Source organism: Marmota flaviventris, chromosome 15 (assembly GCF_047511675.1).
Source record: "Marmota flaviventris isolate mMarFla1 chromosome 15, mMarFla1.hap1, whole genome shotgun sequence".
NCBI lineage: Eukaryota > Metazoa > Chordata > Mammalia > Rodentia > Sciuridae > Marmota > Marmota flaviventris.
Genome location: NC_092512.1, coordinates 69,272,398 through 69,291,948, shown reverse-complemented (window position 1 = coordinate 69,291,948; position 19,551 = coordinate 69,272,398). Strand labels below are relative to the sequence as shown.

At 35.3% G+C, this 19,551-nt stretch overlaps 1 protein-coding gene and 1 non-coding gene across 4 annotated transcripts in view; both read left to right on the top strand.

The window, feature by feature from the left end:
- Positions 1 to 19,551, top strand: part of Pde7a (phosphodiesterase 7A) — a 104,797-nt gene that overhangs the window by 80,393 nt on the left and 4,853 nt on the right. The window contains exons 5-13 of one of the 3 annotated variants that reach the window (XR_003582382.2): positions 2,238 to 2,301; positions 6,932 to 7,027; positions 7,498 to 7,598; positions 9,801 to 9,932; positions 10,129 to 10,220; positions 12,161 to 12,305; positions 13,264 to 13,360; positions 14,122 to 14,202; positions 17,338 to 17,607. Coding sequence is in view for 1 of the 3 variants with exons in the window: in XM_027932798.3 (XP_027788599.1) it covers positions 2,238 to 2,301; positions 6,932 to 7,027; positions 7,498 to 7,598; positions 9,801 to 9,932; positions 10,129 to 10,220; positions 12,161 to 12,305; positions 13,264 to 13,360; positions 14,122 to 14,202; positions 17,338 to 17,543 (1,014 nt within the window). In the remaining 2 variants the exon portion in view is untranslated. Of the gene's footprint in view, positions 1 to 2,237; positions 2,302 to 6,931; positions 7,028 to 7,497; positions 7,599 to 9,800; positions 9,933 to 10,128; positions 10,221 to 12,160; positions 12,306 to 13,263; positions 13,361 to 14,121; positions 14,203 to 17,337; positions 19,163 to 19,551 lie in introns of those variants that run through there. The other 2 variants (XR_003582381.2, XM_027932798.3) reach the window with 2 other exon arrangements.
- Positions 1,141 to 1,248, top strand: LOC114090703 (U6 spliceosomal RNA). Its single transcript, XR_003582400.2, has one exon. It is a non-coding gene; the product is annotated as a U6 spliceosomal RNA (small nuclear RNA).

Genomic DNA, 19,551 nt, shown 5'->3' with positions numbered 1-19,551 from the left:
TTTATCACAACATTAAGTAATAAGTAGGTCAATAGAACATTAAGTTATAAGATTGTACCAAATCTTAATGCGGGAAGAACATTCAAGTTTGTGAATGTTTGATGTTTTTTATTATTGCCACTTTACTGGCAGAGACCAAAAACGTTGTCAGATAGAATTTTTTAAATTGAATACTTGTTTTTAATTGACACATTTGTACATGTTTATGAGGTACAGTATAATAATTCAATTAGAGATTACCTGAATATTTGAGATTATTGATAAGGAAAAGCATAGAGAGCATAAAGGAGTTGTCTGAATTCACCCAGCTGGGTAGGGGTAACCTAGCACAAGAAGTTAGGTTTCACGATTTTCAAATGTGTTTTGCATAGTGTCTTTCAGCCAACAGATTTTTGGCTGGGTGTTGTGGCAAACACCTGTAATCTCAGTGGCACAGGAGGTTAAGGCAGGAAGATCATATGTTTGATGCCAACCTCAGCAATTTAGAGAGACCCTTGTCTCAGAATAAAAAAAAAAAAAAATAGAAGGGGCTGCAGATGTAACTCGGTAATTAAGCACCTCTGGGTTCAATTCCCAGTACCAAAGAGAGAGAGATTTTGAGGAGTTAGACATTTCTTAGCTAAACCCAATGAATGTGAGCTTTATTTGCTTCATTTTTATGTATTTAGAGCTGATGTCATAATTCAGATTGAAGTTAAATGAACTTATTCTTGACCAAATGAGGATTTTAAATAATCTTGAATTTTAGTGTATTTTAAACTATTGTTTGACTTAGTTTTATAGGCCAAATTTTATAAACTATTTTTTATTTAGATTTTGTAAATTTTGGGGGTACCTTCGTAACAATCACATTAATGTGAAAAACATTTGCTTTTTGATGAAAGAAATCAGTGGAAACTGCTCATACTTTTTTTAAATTTTGAAAAGTTTACAAGCTTGGCTTTATAAAATGAGAATGTGATCTGTGTATTATTGCTTATATGAGTACCATCATAATTTTAACAAACTCTATTAGTACTATCTTAGTATTGCTTCTGTCAATTTATACACAATGTATATAACATTTAATTTCTGGAAATAGAATAAAATCTTGTTCTTGAAAAAGTCCACAAGATGTTCAGGTTGAGAGTATGTGGTTTAGTGCTCCTTTCGGCAGCACACATACCTAAAACTGGAACGATGCAGAGAAGATTAGCACAGACCCTGGGCAAGGATGACACACAAGTTTGTGAATGTTCGATATTTTTTACTATTGCCACTTTACTGGCAGAGACCAAAAATGTTGTCAGATAGAATTTTTTAAATCGAATACTTGTTTTTAATTGACACACATTTGTACATGTTTATGAGGTACAGTATAACAATTCAATACCTGTATATGTTGTGTAATGATCAAATCAAGGTACCATTTCTGTCTCTTAAAAAAAAAAAAAAAGAATATGTGATGTGGGCTGAGAACAAAAGATATGCAAAGCCTTGAGTTTTATCCCAGACACTACCAATAAAAAAGAGTGCCCAAGAATTTATGGTATAAAAATATTTGTTTTTTTAGGATCTTTTTTGGTTGGCTAAAGTACACATCCTCATAAAAGTTCATGTAGTAAGTTCTATTAATAGCTCTAAAATGCTTTTTAAAGATAATAAATGTCCCTTAAGTTGGTAATGTTTTTAAAAACATGAATAATAGATAATTTATGTTTGGTATAGTATTAATGTCAGGTGCCTGAGTTCCAGAACCAGACTAAGATCCCATCTCTTTCACTTTCTAGCTGAGCATATTAATGCTAAGTTTTACCTGTTTTCCCATCTATAGACTGAGGATGGAAAATAATGCCTGCTTGTAGTGGGTGTCAGTGTTAAGGTAGCCATTTTAATTCAGTTTTACTAGATTTTTAAAAATCTAGTTTTTAGTTCATGCAACGTATAAATCACACTTCTGAGATGTTTAAATTATCTTAGAATTCTTGAAATTTTGTGGGACTATAGGAATAAGTTGAAAGACTAACACCTGTCTACCTGTACATTCATTAATTGAAAAACAGAATAATGATTTTATTTTTCAAATTGAGTTTATATCTTTGGGCATTTTTTGGAGCCAAAAGAAGAATGATACTTGGTATTTCTTGAAGTAAATCAGTCACTTTCCATTTTCATTAACTTCTCTATGGACTATCTACAAAAGACAGAGAATGTTATTAAAATTAAATTACAGTAGGAATGTTTGGTTTTCATTTCAGTGTATGCTGGAAAAAGTTGGAAATTGGAATTTTGATATCTTTCTATTTGATAGACTAACAAATGGTAAGTGAAGAATTTGACTTACTCAAGTTAATGTAGCCTCTAGATTACTGCATTAATGGTGCAGCCCCTGGTGGGCTGTTGCTTTCATTGACTCAGGTTATGAGCCCTCTGCTGGCAGAGGGAGCATCATTTTGTGGGATTTTTTGTTTGTTTGTTTGTTTGTTTTAGTGAATTCTCTAAATGTTGACAATCTCACAATTCTGTGCTTTTATTATTACCCTAAGCAGTAATCAAAACTCATCATCATGATGATGCAGCCAGTTGGCAGTTATTGCAACTATTTTTAATTACCCAGAGTAAGCCTTATTATCTCATTATGGGCTCAATTTTCCCTTTTTGGTTTCTTTTAGATTGTGGCTATTTATAGTGACCTCTTCTGGTGCTGTATCCCTGTGTATCCCAGGTGATTGGTGGCTTGGCTGCCACTTGAGATGCATCCTTTCCTGAAGTGCTGTGGTTCCCAGGCTTGCTTTCTCTGTGTTCTTGAGAGACAGACATGTCATATTACAGTCAGCAGCAATGGTTCCCTCTGGCACTGCCTCTCACAGTGGATAGGAAGAGTTTGTAGCTTAGGAGAATGTATTGGAATCTCTATGGAGTAAAAGTGGTTTGAATAAGATGCTTATAGGTGATCTGATCTGTCCCACCCACTCCAGAGTTTGGTTTAGTTTTGTTTGGGTTGGAGATGCCATGGTTCACTATTTTCTTTGGGAACCCAAACTGGATTCCCTTTGGGAATATCTTTTATTTAGGATAAATATTTTCGTGTAATTCATCGTGGTATATGCAGTTCCTCTAGCTTTTTCCCCTTTTTTCTAAATAGCTTTTTAATAAAATGAAGCAAAGTAGAAAGTACATGGAAAGGAAGTCAGTTTTGACTGTTTGTAGTGACAAAATAAATATGTGGCTTGCTGCTGTCCTTTGAAATCACCTGCTTTTGCTTATTTCACTTTGGGGTGAAGCTCCTTTCATAAGAAGCCAATATATAAAATGGACAAATAAACACAGCTTTATCTCGAGCATCAATGTGGGCCTTATAGCATCACCCCATTATTTCCTCTAGGCTGTATGCCATGGGTACAGAAAGTACCTCTCTGCGCACCTTCTGCTTTGTTTACACATTGTAGGCAGGAAATAGAGTGGACTTATGCTTGGCAAAACGGTCAAGACAGTGAAGTTTGCCTTTATCAGCAAAGTCACCTTCCATTTCCCTTTTTATTTTTCTTCCCTGTCTGTTTTTCTTCCACCTCTCCTTTGCCCTTTGGTGATTAGGTGTCCTATTGCTCTCCCTGCCCCCACCTTGGCAGTCAGTGCTAAAAAGGCTCAAATGTCGCTAACAGTTGGTCTTCCCATGGGCTTTCTTGAAAACACAGGTAGTGAGATATCAGGTGACTACCTCCTTCTAGATCTGGAATATTTTCCTTTCATAACTCAATACAAATATTACTTTAGTTATTATGTCAAGTTATTATATCAAATAAATACAAATGAAACACCTTTAAGGTTTAGCCTTATATAACCTGTCAGCTCATAGTCTATTATTAGGCTGCTGAGATGCCTGTCATTCATTGAAATGGTTGATTGTTCACCTCTAAATTTTATTTTTTAGAAGTCCTCAACAGGGACTCAGGGATGCAAGTAGAAGTAAGCTTGGCATTATGTAGGGTGGTCAGAAGTGATAGCCTCCAATCTATATTAGTTAACTTAGCACTTTACCTTCGCTTTGATTATGTAACTTCTTCATCTGCAATTGTGGAGAAGGTGGTTGAATGGCTGCTTGTTAGTGCTGATTCCAGATCATGAGGGATTAGTATAATCTGCCCATGGTTAGCCACCTTTGTTTTATAGGAGGTGATGCACACGGTCAATTACAGCTACCTAAAAGTTATAGAAATTCTCTACTTAAAGAGATGTTATTGAACAAATGGTCAGAAGGAATTTCATCAACTTGCATTATGCAATCATAATGGATTTCCTTTAAACACTATTTACCCTGAAACTAATTCCGGATATGTGTTCTTGGTATCCAAGTGTATAGTTTCCCCTTCTTGCTTATTGATCTGGTGTTTTCTTGTATTTCTTACTCTGGTAATTCCCCAGATGATACTAGGAAGAGGACAGGGAGGAGTAGGAGGCAAAACTCGGTGATTCATGCCAAGACAAATGGTCCCCAGCTGTCTGCTCCAAGGAGGAAAATAGTTACTGTCTGCTAGATATACTTGATGCTCCTTTTACGGGGATGAGAGTGAAGTGATGCTGTGGGAGCAAGATATAGCTTGCTGCCCCAGAGAGTTTCCTGGTTCCTAAGGACACTATGTGCCAGCCTGTGTTGTGGCACTGGCTCTGGAGGATCACTTTCTAAAAACCATTGAGGGCCACTAAACCTTAGGCAGTTCCATCTTTTGGTATATTTTTATGAGATAGCTTTTCTATAATTACAGTTTTCTTTTTCAAGAAAGTGTTTATTTTCCTTTCCATTTAAAAAAAAAATTCTCCTGTGTTTTTTTTTTTTTTTTTTTTGTTTAATACAACTAAGCATGTCTTGTTTTGAAATGTTTTATCGACTTGTATTCTCATTCACTGTATTAAAATACTCAGTGTTTTTTGAACTGAAAAGGGGAAGAAGTATGCATGCAGTTTTTCAGTTTGATATGGGAAGTATACTTGAATTGATTAGTTCTTGACAGATTCCTGGAAAGTTCTTAGTGGAGGATATTGTGTGTGTCTCTTACCATTGTTTGCCTGAATTCCAAAAGAAGATATTTCTCCCTTAGGTCCTAGCTTTTGTAAAACTTATTCTAGACCATAGAAATTGGTGATTTGTTTTGTTAGATTTGGACAATGACTTGGGAGAACTGTATGATAACCTGAATACACAGAATGAATATACCATTCTAAAATATCTATGTACATAACTGAAGAAAACTTGGTTATTCCAGCAGTAACTGTGGGAATAAAACTCACTTTTTCACAAATGGTTCCAAATCATGTGGATTTGTGTTTGTTCCAGTAGGGTGTTATTAGGACTTGAATCCATTCTAAAAGTAAAAGGTTTAATTTTTTTTTCCTCTTTCCATGTGAAGGTGATATGCCAGGTACTCGTGAAAAGGAATCTCTGGCTCACCACATCCTTTCTAATGTTGCTCATGGCAAATATTACTCCAGTTAATTTACTTTTTTTTCTCAGCTATGATTTCTATTGACAATTGTATTTAGTCTGTTTTGGATTACAAATTCAGTTAACTAGTCCTTTATTATCCTTCTTAAATATTAATACTATAAAATTTCAATTTGGAACTAGTTAATCTTTTTTACATCTTAGTAAGAATAATAAACTTCTTCAAAGAATATTAGAGTACTGTATATGTTGTTATCTGAAGGTTAGCAGTTGGCAGTAATTTCTGACATCATACCCCTTTAAAATATAGTCTATTTAATATCTGTATGTGTCCTTTAGAAGAAGTCTCTAAAACTTTGATAAATATAAGATAAAAAATGGAGAGCTATAGCATGGAAGGGAAAACTAATCATGATAAGGATAGTACGTTTTCCAAATGTGATTTCTGTACTTGATATGACTCTTGTCATTCAGTGATAAAGGAGTGGAAGTTGAGGATGAAGACTTGGCTGTGTGGGGGATAGAGGAGCTGAGAGAAGCCCAGATTCTTTGTTGTTTGAAAGAAATGGGAATTTAGAGAAGGTTTGAATGCTGATGCCTATTGGAACAATATAGGAGAAAGACACTGATTGATTTGCATGATAGTAGGTGTCTCTGATGGAACTAGAAAGGGACCTTCCTTGAGGAGGTGTGGATGGATTTGCTTTTGACTGAAAGGGAAACTTGAGGGCTTGTGGTTTTTCTGTGAAGTAGGAGACTGTGAAGAATGAGGAGTAGTAGATGGGCAGTGAGTATGCTGAAAGTTTGAGAAGAGTAGAAAAGTCTTGAAAATAAACATTTCCCAGTTCACTGGAAAAACAGTAAGATTGCTGGGCATTGTTGACCATGAATCTTTAGGGACAGAATTTTCCAATTTCCCCCTGCAAAGAACTCTTAGATTTTCTGCTGCAAATATGGAAAAGGCAAGTGATTGAGTGTATAGTTTTGATCCTGGGGCACTTGAAGAGGTCACTGATCTGCCTTGCCCTGAGTACCTAAGAATAAATAGCCTTCACCCAACAAGGTTGCAGCCAAGACCTTTGCTCAGGGAAAGCCAGTTTTAGTTAAATCGAGGTGATAGAGGGCATATTAGAAGAAGGGGTTAAAAGCAACCATGTTTTAGGTGCTTTGGGAAGTTGAATTGGCTTAATCAGTGTGTGGCAGTTATCAAAGTTTTCTAATTATTTTGGTGACTTTAAAAAAAAATAATCTATCTGAAAGGTTTATTTTTCAGTTTTTTGGTTGTAGAAAACTGAAACAATGAAAGGTTATTTTTCCCCCCTTAGAGTAGAACAAAATTGTTACATTTGAAGTTCATAACAGGTAAAATTAAAAAGAATTAGGTAGACCAAAGTAGGAGTGAGGATACTTACTTTCTGAGTTTTGTATTCAAAATCCAAATTGGAAAGTGCAGTGTTAATTATGTTACTTTATATGTTTTCTACTAATGTAATATCTCTTCTTTCTTTTTAGGAAATAGTCTAGTAAGTTTAACCTTTCATTTATTTAGTCTTCATGGATTAATTGAGTACTTCCATTTAGATATGATGAAACTTCGTAGATTTTTAGGTGAGTCTAACCCATTTAACAATAATAAGATTTGTATGAGAACTTGTTTAATTTTTTTATCAGATTCATCAGTTATCTATTGCTCTGTAACAAACCACTCAAAATTTTTTACTTAAAACACATTTGCCATTGTGCACCACGTGACAGCTTTTTGTCAGTGACAGACTGTATGTATGACAGTGGTCCCAGGAGATCATATATCCAAGTGAATTGTAGCCACTAAAGTTGTGCAAGTACATTCGATGATGTTCCCACAACAATGAAATTGCCTAATGTCATACTTCTCAGAATGTATCTAGTCAGACATATTCAGATGAAAGACAGTACATGTGAATTGTGAGTTGATTATCATCTCTTCAAATCTGGACAATTTTAAAATATAAGTGGATAACTGACAATTATCACAGTTTTTGTACTTTTACATGTCACCCATTTACAGTACAATTGGGATCTTTTTTTCTTTGATGCAGTTATGATTCAAGAAGATTACCACAGTCAAAATCCTTATCATAATGCAGTCCATGCTGCAGATGTTACTCAGGCCATGCACTGTTACTTAAAGGAACCTAAGGTAAGAGGTCGACCTTGACTTTAGGTGTAAATTGTAAGAAATTTGCTTTGAATTTACTTTCAGATACTTTTTCCTAAGTTCGTGACTTGGCTGCACTGGCAGCCAAGAACCAATCTTCCACAGATATTGCTAAATTAATATAGTAATTGATTTAAACTCATATGTAAGAGTGAGTCTAAACATGAAATAGAAAACAGAGGCAGAAATCACAGCTTCCTCAGTGACAACCATGATTATTAACATTGTCAATAATTCAAGGATATCAGGCTCAATTGGAACAAAATTCTTTGTAGTCCATGTAAGTTCAGTCTTGAAGACAAAATGTAAATACTAAAGGGAGAAATGATGTATGTATGTTTTTAAGTGTGAACTGTAGTATGGGAGAAGGCAGTTGCTGCATTGAGGGCTCAGTGATTCTATGTCCTTAATCAAAGCTTTGGCTTTTATAGAGTTCATTGAGTTTGTTAATGATGAAAAGTGTTTAAAATCACATTTGTCTTCATTTATCCACAAGCCTCCCCAGCCTGCTTAACCTGGCATCTCTTAGATTTCCTAGCTCCTGGCTGTAGTTAGGTGTGGCCAGTGGAAGATGGGGAGTGGGAGGAGCCCTCTCTATTTAGGTCAGCCCTCCTCTGTGCTTCAGAGAATTTATCTCCATTATTTCATTTTCCAGACTTGCACAGAGGTTCTTTATCAATTTCTCCCACAAAGTTCTCAAAGAAAGGTTTCAGCTTGGCCTTTTAAAATTTTTAATTTAAAAATTGGGATAGTTGAGAGTATACATGTGTCAAAACTGTATGCATAAAATGTATATATTTTATTACTGCATGGAAGTTATACCATAATAAAGATGATATTTAAAAAGTCATGATACATATAGTAAAAAAAATGGGACATGAAAGATCAGATGACTGGCTGTGTTCTCAGTTCAACTGGCACAAACTGGTTTAGTTGTTTTCCTCCTCACATCTAGCCAGAATAAGGGGAGAGAACTGTTTTGAAGTAATGCTAGGGGCACTACTAGGCAGATTCTGGGGTGGATGTCATTCATGGGCTCACATGGCTCTCAGTTACATCTGCAGGTGATGATTCCTAAATCTCTCTCTCAACTCTGATTTCTTTTCTATACTTATGACTCTTATCTCTAGTAGACATCATCTTTTTGGTGTCATACAAATACATGCAATTCCACAAACACAAAGTGGAATGTATCATGTGCACATTATTCTTGCACTGAGTACAGACTACATAGCTGATGACAAAGAATATATATAAGAAATGAATTTTGACCTTTGAAATTTTAGTTGTGGAACATGTCAGAACCTAACGTGAAAACCACAAGGATGGTCAGCCCTGTGAAGTGCTACAGGAACACAAACCAGTCCTTTGCTGAGAAAGTGGCTAGAGGGCGGGTCAGTGGAGTTGGGCCTTATAGGATAAGGATAAGTAGAATTTTGCCAGAAGAAGAGGGTGTTCATGAGAGCAGATGCTAGACTCAATGTGACTAATTTAATTGTTGAATTTCAGTCAGCTAATATTAGACTTTTTTGTTGTAGATTGTTTTATTGTATCAAATAAGTTTGGTAATGATTATTGAAGATAAAACTATAAGTGCCAGTTTACAGATTTCCCTCTTGTGTGACTTGACTTTGTGTGTACCTTGTTCTGAATGTATACATCCATTGGGAGAGAATTTTATTACCCACTTGACCTAGACTTCTTCCTGCATGATTCCTCAGTAGCTTCCTTAAATATTAGGACTACAGTAATAACCTTGCATTTAAATTACATTATTGAAATCCAGTGACCAATTTATTGATAGATAAACACTCTGGAAATTATAGGTCTTCTACTACTTTGTAATAGCTCCAATAATGAAAATACACACACCTGTGTTTGTCATTTTTCAAAAACCATTTAAAAAATAAATGGTTTATACTTCAGCTATCATTTTAGGTAAGTGTGTTAAAAATGAAGCAGTATAAAGATAAGCTCTGTAAACTCCATAGGACACTGCCACAGTGTCCTGATAAGGTAGTACCTGGCAGGTGTTGGTGGCATTAATGAATAGTCTGCCTGAAAAAAATGATATGAAGTGGGGGAAGACTGTCAACACTACCACTGGCTGCTAATTCAAAACTACTCTAGTGGTGTAGAGTTTACTTCAAATATGTGATTAATTATTCTTTTGTCACACTTTAGCTTGCCAATTCTGTAACTCCTTGGGATATCTTGCTGAGCTTAATTGCAGCTGCCACTCATGATCTGGATCATCCAGGTGTTAATCAACCTTTCCTTATTAAAACTAACCATTACTTGGCAACTTTATACAAGGTTAGTGCAATTTTATCATCAAAGTCTGATTTTTTTGCATTTTAGAATAAATGTTTCATATTTTGAAGAAATAAAAGTAGCAAAAATAAATTCTCAATGAATGCTAGAATTTTGACCAGATTAATATTACTGACAAATAATTCTTTGTTTAGAAAGAAACTTACCATTAAGTAACTAAGAAACATACTTTTTGTAGAATACCTCAGTACTGGAAAATCACCACTGGAGATCTGCAGTGGGCTTATTGAGAGAATCCGGTTTATTCTCACATTTGCCATTAGAAAGAAGGTAGGTTGGATTAAGACAAATTTAATTTGTTATTAATTATGGAAATTAAGTTGGCAAATAAATCTACTAAGTTTTGAAATTAATGTTATTATGTCCAGGTGTTCTGTAGTTTTCAGTTTTTGTTAAACTAAATGGATAAATTATCTTATTTAAAAATATATTTATCAAAATTTCAAATGTTTAATCCTGTACTATATATTCAGTCAGTAATATTTTAGTTGCTATTTATTTTTATGAAAGACCATTCTATGAATTTGAGTACTAGAACATTTACTCCAGATACACAAGGGCTCAGTCATAGGTTACTACTTAAATAGGTCTTACATATTTCCACTGTATGCTCAGCTGAATAAAACCTTAAGGTCTAGGTGTAAAGGCAAATTGTGTAGAAAGTAATTTTTCTATATAACAAGTAGATTCATTGCAGTCTGTCTCAGGAAGTTTTCAAAATTGCTGAGAAGGAAAGAATGAAACTGTGTCCTCAAGAGCATAGTTCTAAAGTCACTTTTAGAGCTATTAAAATAAATAATGAAAAGAAAATAATATTTTAGAAAAATAATTTAATGTTAGGCAGGACATTAAAAGGACTATTAAAAGCATCAGTGTAAATAAGTTCAACATGGTGGTGGTGAACTGCCATGGTATAGTCCACAAACAGACATGAAAGTAGTGAAAATAAAAAGGTTTTACTGATGCTGCACATAGAGAAGATGCACTTCAGAAAACCATGTACCATCCATCAAGAAAAGTGGTATCAGGGTGTGTGCTTGAGTATTAAAATTTACACTCATTTACCTTTTTCCTTTTATAATTTAAAACTGTTTTCTTAAAAAACTGTTTTATGTAATGACTATAAGGAAAAAGCTGGACTTTATTTTTTATTTTTTTAAATCTATTCATGGTTACCATTTGGAGTATGACAATACTTCTGGTAAGTAAACTGTTTCTTGCTGTAGCACAAATATAAAAATTGCTTAAATTGTACAGTATTTATTTATCTAACTTTGGGGATGTTTTTATTAAGACAGATTAACATATTTGCCTCATTGTTTACTTTTTATCCTCTTTTGCATTTGATGGTTAACTTTGTTGATTTCTGTAGGTTTAATAAAAATAAACTGAAAATGAGGAAAACTGTTAATAGTATCCTTTTACATTTTGTTCATTTAGGGTTTATTTTACTTATTAGTCAATTTTGTGAGTGTTTTAATGTGTTTGTCAGCTGTTTGCTGACCATTAAACAAATATACTTGTATTAGAACAAAGGGAAGGGATTAGTTACTTGACATGAGGTGATTTTAATGTTTTATATTTGCTATTTCTATTAGCATGTCACCTTTTTCTTCCAGAAATTTGAATATTCATATACAAATATTTGATTAATTCTTGAATTTGACTTTGAATATATAATCAAATTTAAACTTTATTAATTTTTTAGTGGTATCGTCAGAATTTCCTTAGGCATATTCGTCAAAATGCCTGAGGTGGTCATTTGTTGAATGGTCTAGTATTCTCTCCATTTGAATCTTCCTTCTGCCTTTCAAATCTCAGGCACCAAAGAGAAACCAAAGTTGTTTATCCTCAGCACAAGAATTTTCCAGCAAAGAAACCCTAGAAAAGGATTTTCTCAAATACCATACCAATGCTATATTCATTTTTTTAAAGCAAATAATTCTACCTTGGTTAGCAAAAACAAAGGCACTTTTTTGGACTGTTTGTATGTTGGCATTTTCTTACAAACTCCCTTGGTTTTAGTTTTGATTGTTTTAATAGTCTTTAAATGAATTTTTTAAAATACATTTTTTTGTAGATAAAATTTTTAAGTTGGATGACAGTTTGAATATCGTAGGGCTCTGTAAAACTTTGCTTAAGGGGAAAAATCAAGAATAATTATTTAACTAAAAGTCTTATACTTTCTTCTTATATTTATTTAATTACAGGCAACAAATGGAGACTCAGATAGGTGCTTTGATACTGGCCACAGATATCAGTCGTCAGAACGAGTACCTGTCATTGTTTAGGTCCCATTTGGATAGAGGTGACTTGTGCCTAGAAGATGCCAGACATAGGCATTTGGTTTTGCAGGTAAAATGAGGGTTGGAAAGGTTCTATTTCTAGGGTAAATTATGTTACTATTACAATAAAAATAAAATATTCTAGAATGTTTTTTCAGGGTAGTTAATCTGGAGAGACACCTAAGGTGTTTCCTTAGTCAGTATACACTTTCCAGGAAAGCACTGGCAGATCTGCTGCCTGGAAAGGCACCATGAGCCTGGTGTTTTTTTTGTTTTTTTTTTAAGTTGTAGATGGATACAATACCTTTATTTTATTTGTTTATATTTTTATGTAGCACTGGGGATCGAACCTAGTGCTTCATGCATGCTAGGCAAGTGCTCTACCATGGAGCCACAATCATGGCCCCCGAGCCTGGTGTTTTTATACTCAAGAATTCTGATGAGAAGAAAATGTCTGCAAGATCAGAATACCATGATCAAATTATGTTGTGGACATGTACAAATATGGCATAATTAATTCTGCTATTATGTATAATTATAATGTGCCATTGAAAAATAACAACAAAACCAACAACAACAAAATATATATATATTTTTTTCTTTTTAGTTTGTCCTAGGGATTGAACCCAGCATCTGATGCATATTAAACTTTAACGTGTTGTACAATTGAGCTATACTCTAGCTTTTTTTCTTTTTCTCTTCTATTCTTTTCTTTTTCTTTTTTTTTTTTTTTTTTTTGCTACTTGGGATTGGACCCAGGGCAATTTTACTACTGAGCTACATTGCCAGCTCTTTTTATATTTTATTTGAGAGAGGGTCTCGCTAAGTTTCTAAGGCTGGCCTTGAATTTGTAATCCTCCTGCCTCAGCCTTCCAAATCACTGGGATTCCAAGCACATGTCACCGAACCCGGCCTCTTTTTCTTTTTTAAGTGTTCTTTTTCCCATTGTTAGGGTATGTTTAAACTTAGTACAATTGAGATCTTATGTTTTTTTTTTCTCACCACAAATTTAACATTTTGTTTGCTAGATGGCTTTGAAATGTGCTGATATCTGTAACCCTTGTCGGACCTGGGAATTAAGCAAACAATGGAGTGAAAAAGTAACAGAAGAATTCTTCCACCAAGGCAAGTTATAGTATTGACTAATAAATTATTCAGTCCATGTTTTAGCATTGCATGAATAAAATAAGAACTCAGCATTTATAAGAGCCTCTTGATATTTTTAACAATAATTCATAGATGTGCATACAGCCAGTATAATGTGCACATAGTGCAAATTGAGCATCTGTTTTGAAAATTAGTAGTCTTCTTTTGGAATTATCATATATACATATATTTATGCATTTATGAATATACATAGTGTAGGCTGGAAATTTTATTGTACAGAAAGATTTCTCTGAATTTGCTCCATCCCTTATTGTATGTGGAAGGCATGTCCGTGTAAACATGTAAGACTTTTTTTTGTTGTTGAATGTGATTCAAAGTCAGAGCCCAGGGGTCTCCATTTTATGCAGCACCCTTTTAAAAACTAAGTTTTAAACTAAAATGCTGATAGAATTATAGTCTTAGGGTACCTTAGTAAAGGTTTTCTACTTCTTTCATTTAAATATCAACCCAGCAACCTTTTCTATGTATGAATAACTTAAAGTTCAAAAAATAATCAAGCTGTCTCCCTCCCTGGAGATGGCCTGCATTATCCCTTTAATGTGCCTTTTCTTTCCTAAATAAACCTCTGTCTAAAAGAAAAGAAAAGGAAACTAATTGAGAAGTTGTCCTCATGAAGGTTAAATATATTTTTCTAAGGTACTTATAGGAATGATGCAGACATTAATTATATATTTAGCCAATAGATGTGTTCCATCTTAATAATTCCTTTTAATTTTTAGGAGATATAGAAAAAAAGTATCATTTGAGTGTGAGTCCACTTTGTGATCGTCAGACTGAATCTATTGCCAACATCCAGATTGGTAACTATATACATTTAAATATAGCTGGTTTGAAAAAATGTCATTTTAATTTTGTCAAGAAGAGAAATCATTCAAAATATATAATCTATATTGAAATTGTGCTCATTTCTAGTTTTTAAAATAATTTAAGAAATCTTATTCTTGTTTTCTCTTGTTAGGACTCTTTCACCCTCTGTGCCCTTCCATTCTTTGTTGTCTGCATCCCATGACTCCTTTTTCTTGAAGACCCAGCTCACATGATGCCTCCTCCAGCATGTGCTTTTCACTCTGCAGGCAATGTTAGGTGGTCCTCTTCCAGGCACCAAGTGCTTGCACTATTGCTCACACCTTGCCTTGCCCTTGGTTGAGTATTCCTAAAGCCTGGCACTGTACCTACACACAGGAGGCTGTGGAGAACTGTTTGTTGAATGAACTACTAACTGTAGTAGAACACAGTGAAATATTCTGTGATTGAAGCATTGTGGCTTGTAGAAGAGCAGAGGAATGATAGCCTGGCATTGAGTGTTTTGGGGTTTGGTTGTAAAGTAGGGAATGGTGGAGACAAGTAGCTCAAGAAGGTATTGAGGTAAGAATGTAATTTTTGTAGATGGTATTGATTGAGTAGGGCCTTTTGAGCATTAGGTTGAACTTCAAAAAAAAATAAGGTTTCTAGAAATTGAGAAGGTAGAACAATTCTGTGGCATAATACTGCGAAAGGAGGATCATGCTATAGAATCAGAAATTCAAAAATGTAATTATTATGTTGTAACTGTAAAGGATTCACATGTGGAAGAAAATGGGTAGTGAATGGCTTGACTGCAGAGGGACAGGTAGAGAAGCTGTGACAGAGAGTGGTCAGACCTGTAGGAGTGCATAGGGATGCGGAACCTCTGGGAAAGCCCAGACTGGCCTGGAGTGCGGAAGTTACCAGATGGATAATACAGTTAAGAAATAGATCTGCTCTGTCTTGATTGTCAAGTAGGATAATTTTCAAATGCAAAATAATGGATGAAATATGGGCAAAAGGGAATTGAAGATGAGTGAATGAGTAGTAAACTTACTCTAGCTCTTTTAAATAAATGTCTTTTTGCCTGAGGAAATGACTCCCTATTTTAACTCATTTTCCCATTGTTCTAGATGTAGAAAAATGTATAAAAATCTTAAATATAGTACATAATTATATGACTATGTAATTTTTATTATTAATATAATATATATGTTGTAGATTATGAGCTCCAACCTATCTTAATGCACCTGGGTCAATTTCATTGAAATACTCACAGAATTAAAAACTTGGGTCTTAATAGATTAATAGAACTTGCAAATGAGGTTAAGAAATTCACAATTTTTCTAAGAGTGCAGAAGCTAGACTCCTCAAATTGTTCATCTCGAAGTGCAGGTCTGGTCAGTGTTGGGCAGTTCTAGAATGGGTTGTCAGAGGACCAGGGATAAGATAAATGATGTGAAGAGGAGAGTGGACATCTGCTGACTCCTCGCAGCCACCCTAGGAGTCGAATACTGCAAGTCCGCCATTTTCAGATAGTTTGCCTACCAACAGTTAACAAGCTGTAGGTGTAGGGCTTCAAATGGGTCTTTGTGATGTCAAATCTTAATAGTGATTACCTGGAGCCTGCTTAGGATTAGTGAGTGTGAGTCATGCGTAACAAATATAATTTTCTTTGATGTTAGTTTTGCTGAATAGTTCCTGGGTAAGAGTGAGGTATTTGGCAAAGCACCCTGTGAAATTTGTGCAGATAGAGGCAGCTGTGCTTGAAGGGTCCCAATTGACAGAGTGTACCTCTGAGAGGCAGCTGCATGCCTGTGCCCACAGCCCTGGCCTGTGTATTTTTATCTCAACCTGTTGTAACAATGGCAAGAATCACATAAAACGAATCATGTAACACCTACAATAATAAGGTTCTACATTTGGGTACAAGCCCTCAACTGTTGGTGATTTAACTGTAAAGGCCTGACTCAGCAGGACATGGTGGCTAGAGGATAGCTGCCAAAAGCTGCTCTGTTCTTGGGCTGTATTAATGACATTCTTCTCTGTTATCTCTTTCTCCTCACCATAACATAAGCTCCTTGAGGGTATAGATGTTGTGTTTTGTTCACTACTGTATCCCCAGCCACCCTGGATGGAACAGTGCCTGCCCGACAGTAGAATCTCAGTTAATATTATGTGGAGGGAATGAATCAATAAAAGAAAGTTTATTGCAGATCATCATAACTGTTCAGTTACTATAATTATGTACACTTAAAAAAATATCAACCATAAGACCATATAGGATTTTCCTAATTAAAAATAGTTTGGGATAATTCCTTTAATTTCAGTGAGATCCATCTGTGGTCCACATATTTTACTTCAAGAAAACTCTTAAATGTGAAGACTCAGAAATACTGTGTACTAGTTTGCTCTGTTTATTTCTCACTTTATTAACAGGTCAGAATTTTAGGAAGATAATGTGTATGTTTTGATTTGATTGATAAGCTATTTCCTAGGAGGCTTCTTTGGACTAAGTAAGATAGTACTTAGTATGAAATCAGATATGATGTTCAGTAGAGTATTGTATAACCTACAGATACAAACAATTCTGGTGTTCACTGCAATAATTTTTAAAAGTTAATCTCCCCTGTTATCTTTAAGCTGATTAATTCTTCTTCTGAGTTTTAGTTCTAAAGTTAATTAGACAAATTGTTCAATTATTATCAAGAGACGTTTCTGTCCCTGAGGGGTAAAGCAGTGAGTTCACCAGTTCCAGTTCTGGCCTCGGCACCCACCTCCTGGAGGAGACACCCCATCTTGGCCTCCAGTTGTCTCACTGGAACTAAACTTTGAGTTGTGTTGTCTTAGTATCCTCAGAGTCCATGTGGCCAGTGCATGTTTGCATAAGTATTAAGATGTGTTTGTTCAACTGAGAGACATAATCAGGAAAGACTTAATAATGTTTACCAGTTTACCTTTAGGTAAAGTTCCATTGAGTTTTTTAAGGAATAGATTCTTCAGAGAAGATGTGTAAATTATACATGAACACACATATTTAGAATTTTTGAAAAGATTTGGGTAGTATTGGAATAGGACTTAAGAAGGTTAACGTCGTCTAGATCTCTAAATTGCGAGCATTCGTTAATAGCCGTTTTCTCTTATTTTTCAAGGTTTTATGACTTACCTAGTGGAGCCGTTATTTACAGAATGGGCCAGGTTTTCAGACACAAGGCTATCCCAGACAATGCTTGGACATGTGGGACTGAATAAGGCCAGCTGGAAGGGGCTGCAGAGAGAGCAGTCCAGCAGCGAGGATGCCGATGCCGCATTTGAGTTGAACTCAAAGTTATTACCTCAGGAAAACCAGTTATCATAACCCCTGAACCAGTGGGACAGACTGCCTCCTGGAGGTTTTTAGTAATGTGAAACGGGGTCTCGAGGTGAGAGAACTTACTCTTGACTGCCAAGGTTTCCAAGTGAATGATGCCAGCATTATTTATTTCCAAGATTTCCTAAGTTGGATCATTTGAACCCACTTTTTAATTATGAGACCTGAACATACAGCAATATGCTTTTGGCTTTTGTGTGAAACCTTGAATATGCAAAGCCCAGCAGGAGAACCCGAAAAGAGTAAAAAAAGAAGTTTCTCAGTGTGCCACGCATTTTTCAAAGCATTTACTCTTCAAACATGAAACTTGAACTGAATCTTTCAGCAGCAATCTCTTGGAATTCAACCAGTCTGATGCAACATTGTGTATCTATACCTTCCACTAAGTTCTCTCTGAGAAAAAGGAAATGTGAAGTGCCCAGCCTCTGCTGCCTCTGGCAAGACTCAGTGTTTACAAATCAACTCTGAAAATATTGGTTCTAAATTGCTTTGGAGCATGATTGTGAAGGAACCACTTAAAAAAAAAATTTAAAGATCAAACTTTAGACTGCAGCTCTTCCCCCTGTTTGCCTTTTTTCTTCTTTGGATGCCACCAAAGCCTCCTGTTTGCTGTATTTTATTTCATGCACTGGAAGCTGAGCATTTATTCCAGTGCATTTATCATAGAGTACCGCCAAGCTTCTACTCCAGTGCTGTTTGGCAATGCAGTTTTTTTTAACTGTTAGTTTTTAATTTGGGGTGGGAGGGGAGGAACGCCAATGTCCTAGCTGTGTTATGATTCTGCAGTGAAGACATTGCATGTTGTTTTCACTACTGTACACTTGACCTGCACATGCAAGAAAAAGGTGGAATGTTTAAAACACCATAATCAGCTCAGGGTATTTGCCAATCTGAAATAAAGTGGGATGGGGAAGTGTGTCCTTCAGATCCAGGGTACTAAAGTCCCTTTCGCTGCAGTGAGTGAGAGGTATGTTGTGTGTGAATGTGTGGATGTGTGTTTGCGTGCATGTTTGTGCATGTATGACCGTGCATGTGTTATATTCATCCATGTGGGAAAGGATTGGAAATGTAAGCTTTTATTTATTATTTTAGAATGTGACATAATGAGCAGCCACACTTGGGGGAGGGGGAGGTAGGTAAGCTGTAACAGATTGCTCCAGTTGCCTTAAACTATGCACAAAGCTAAGTGACCAAACTTCTCGTTTTGATTTGAAAAAAGTGCATTGTTTTCTTGTCCCTCCCTTTGATGAAACGTTACCCTTTGATGGGCCTTTTGATGTGAACAGATGTTTTCTAGGACAAAATTTAAGGACTAATTTTAAACTTAAAACATTCCACTTTTGTAATTTGTTTTAAAATTGTTTTATGTATAGTAAGCACAACTGTAATCTAGTTTTAAGAGAAACCGGTGCTTTCTTTTAGTTCATTTGTATTTCCCTTGTTACTGTAAAAGACTGTTTATTAATTATGTTTACAGTTTGTTGCAACAGCCATTTTCTTGGGAGAAAGCTTGAGTGTAAAGCCATTTGTAAAAGGCTTTGCCATACTCATTTTAATACGTGCCTGTTGCTGTTAACTTTTGATGAATAAAAACCTATCTTTTCACATTTTTATCTTTGAGATTTACCTTATAACTCAATCCTTTGGAAATCACAATGCTAAATTACTAGGAAGCTAGGGTTAGCTGTTTAGCTCTTGGGTTCATTCATCAGATGCTAATTCAGTCAGAGCTATGTGCCAGCACCATCCTATGGGGTTATCTACTATTATCTGCACATTACTAGTGTGCATGCTGAGGCCTGGTTACATAGTTTGCTCAGAGTCTTGACTTGTAACATGGTAGAGGTCAGCTTTGATCCGGCTCTTGACTCCACAGCCTTTTGTACCCATAGTTAGGAACTGCATAAGACATTACCTCTTGGCCTTTTTAAAGGAAGGTAGTAAGAAATAGCCACTCATATTAATGTAAGGATGATACCACTGGGCCTTTGCTACA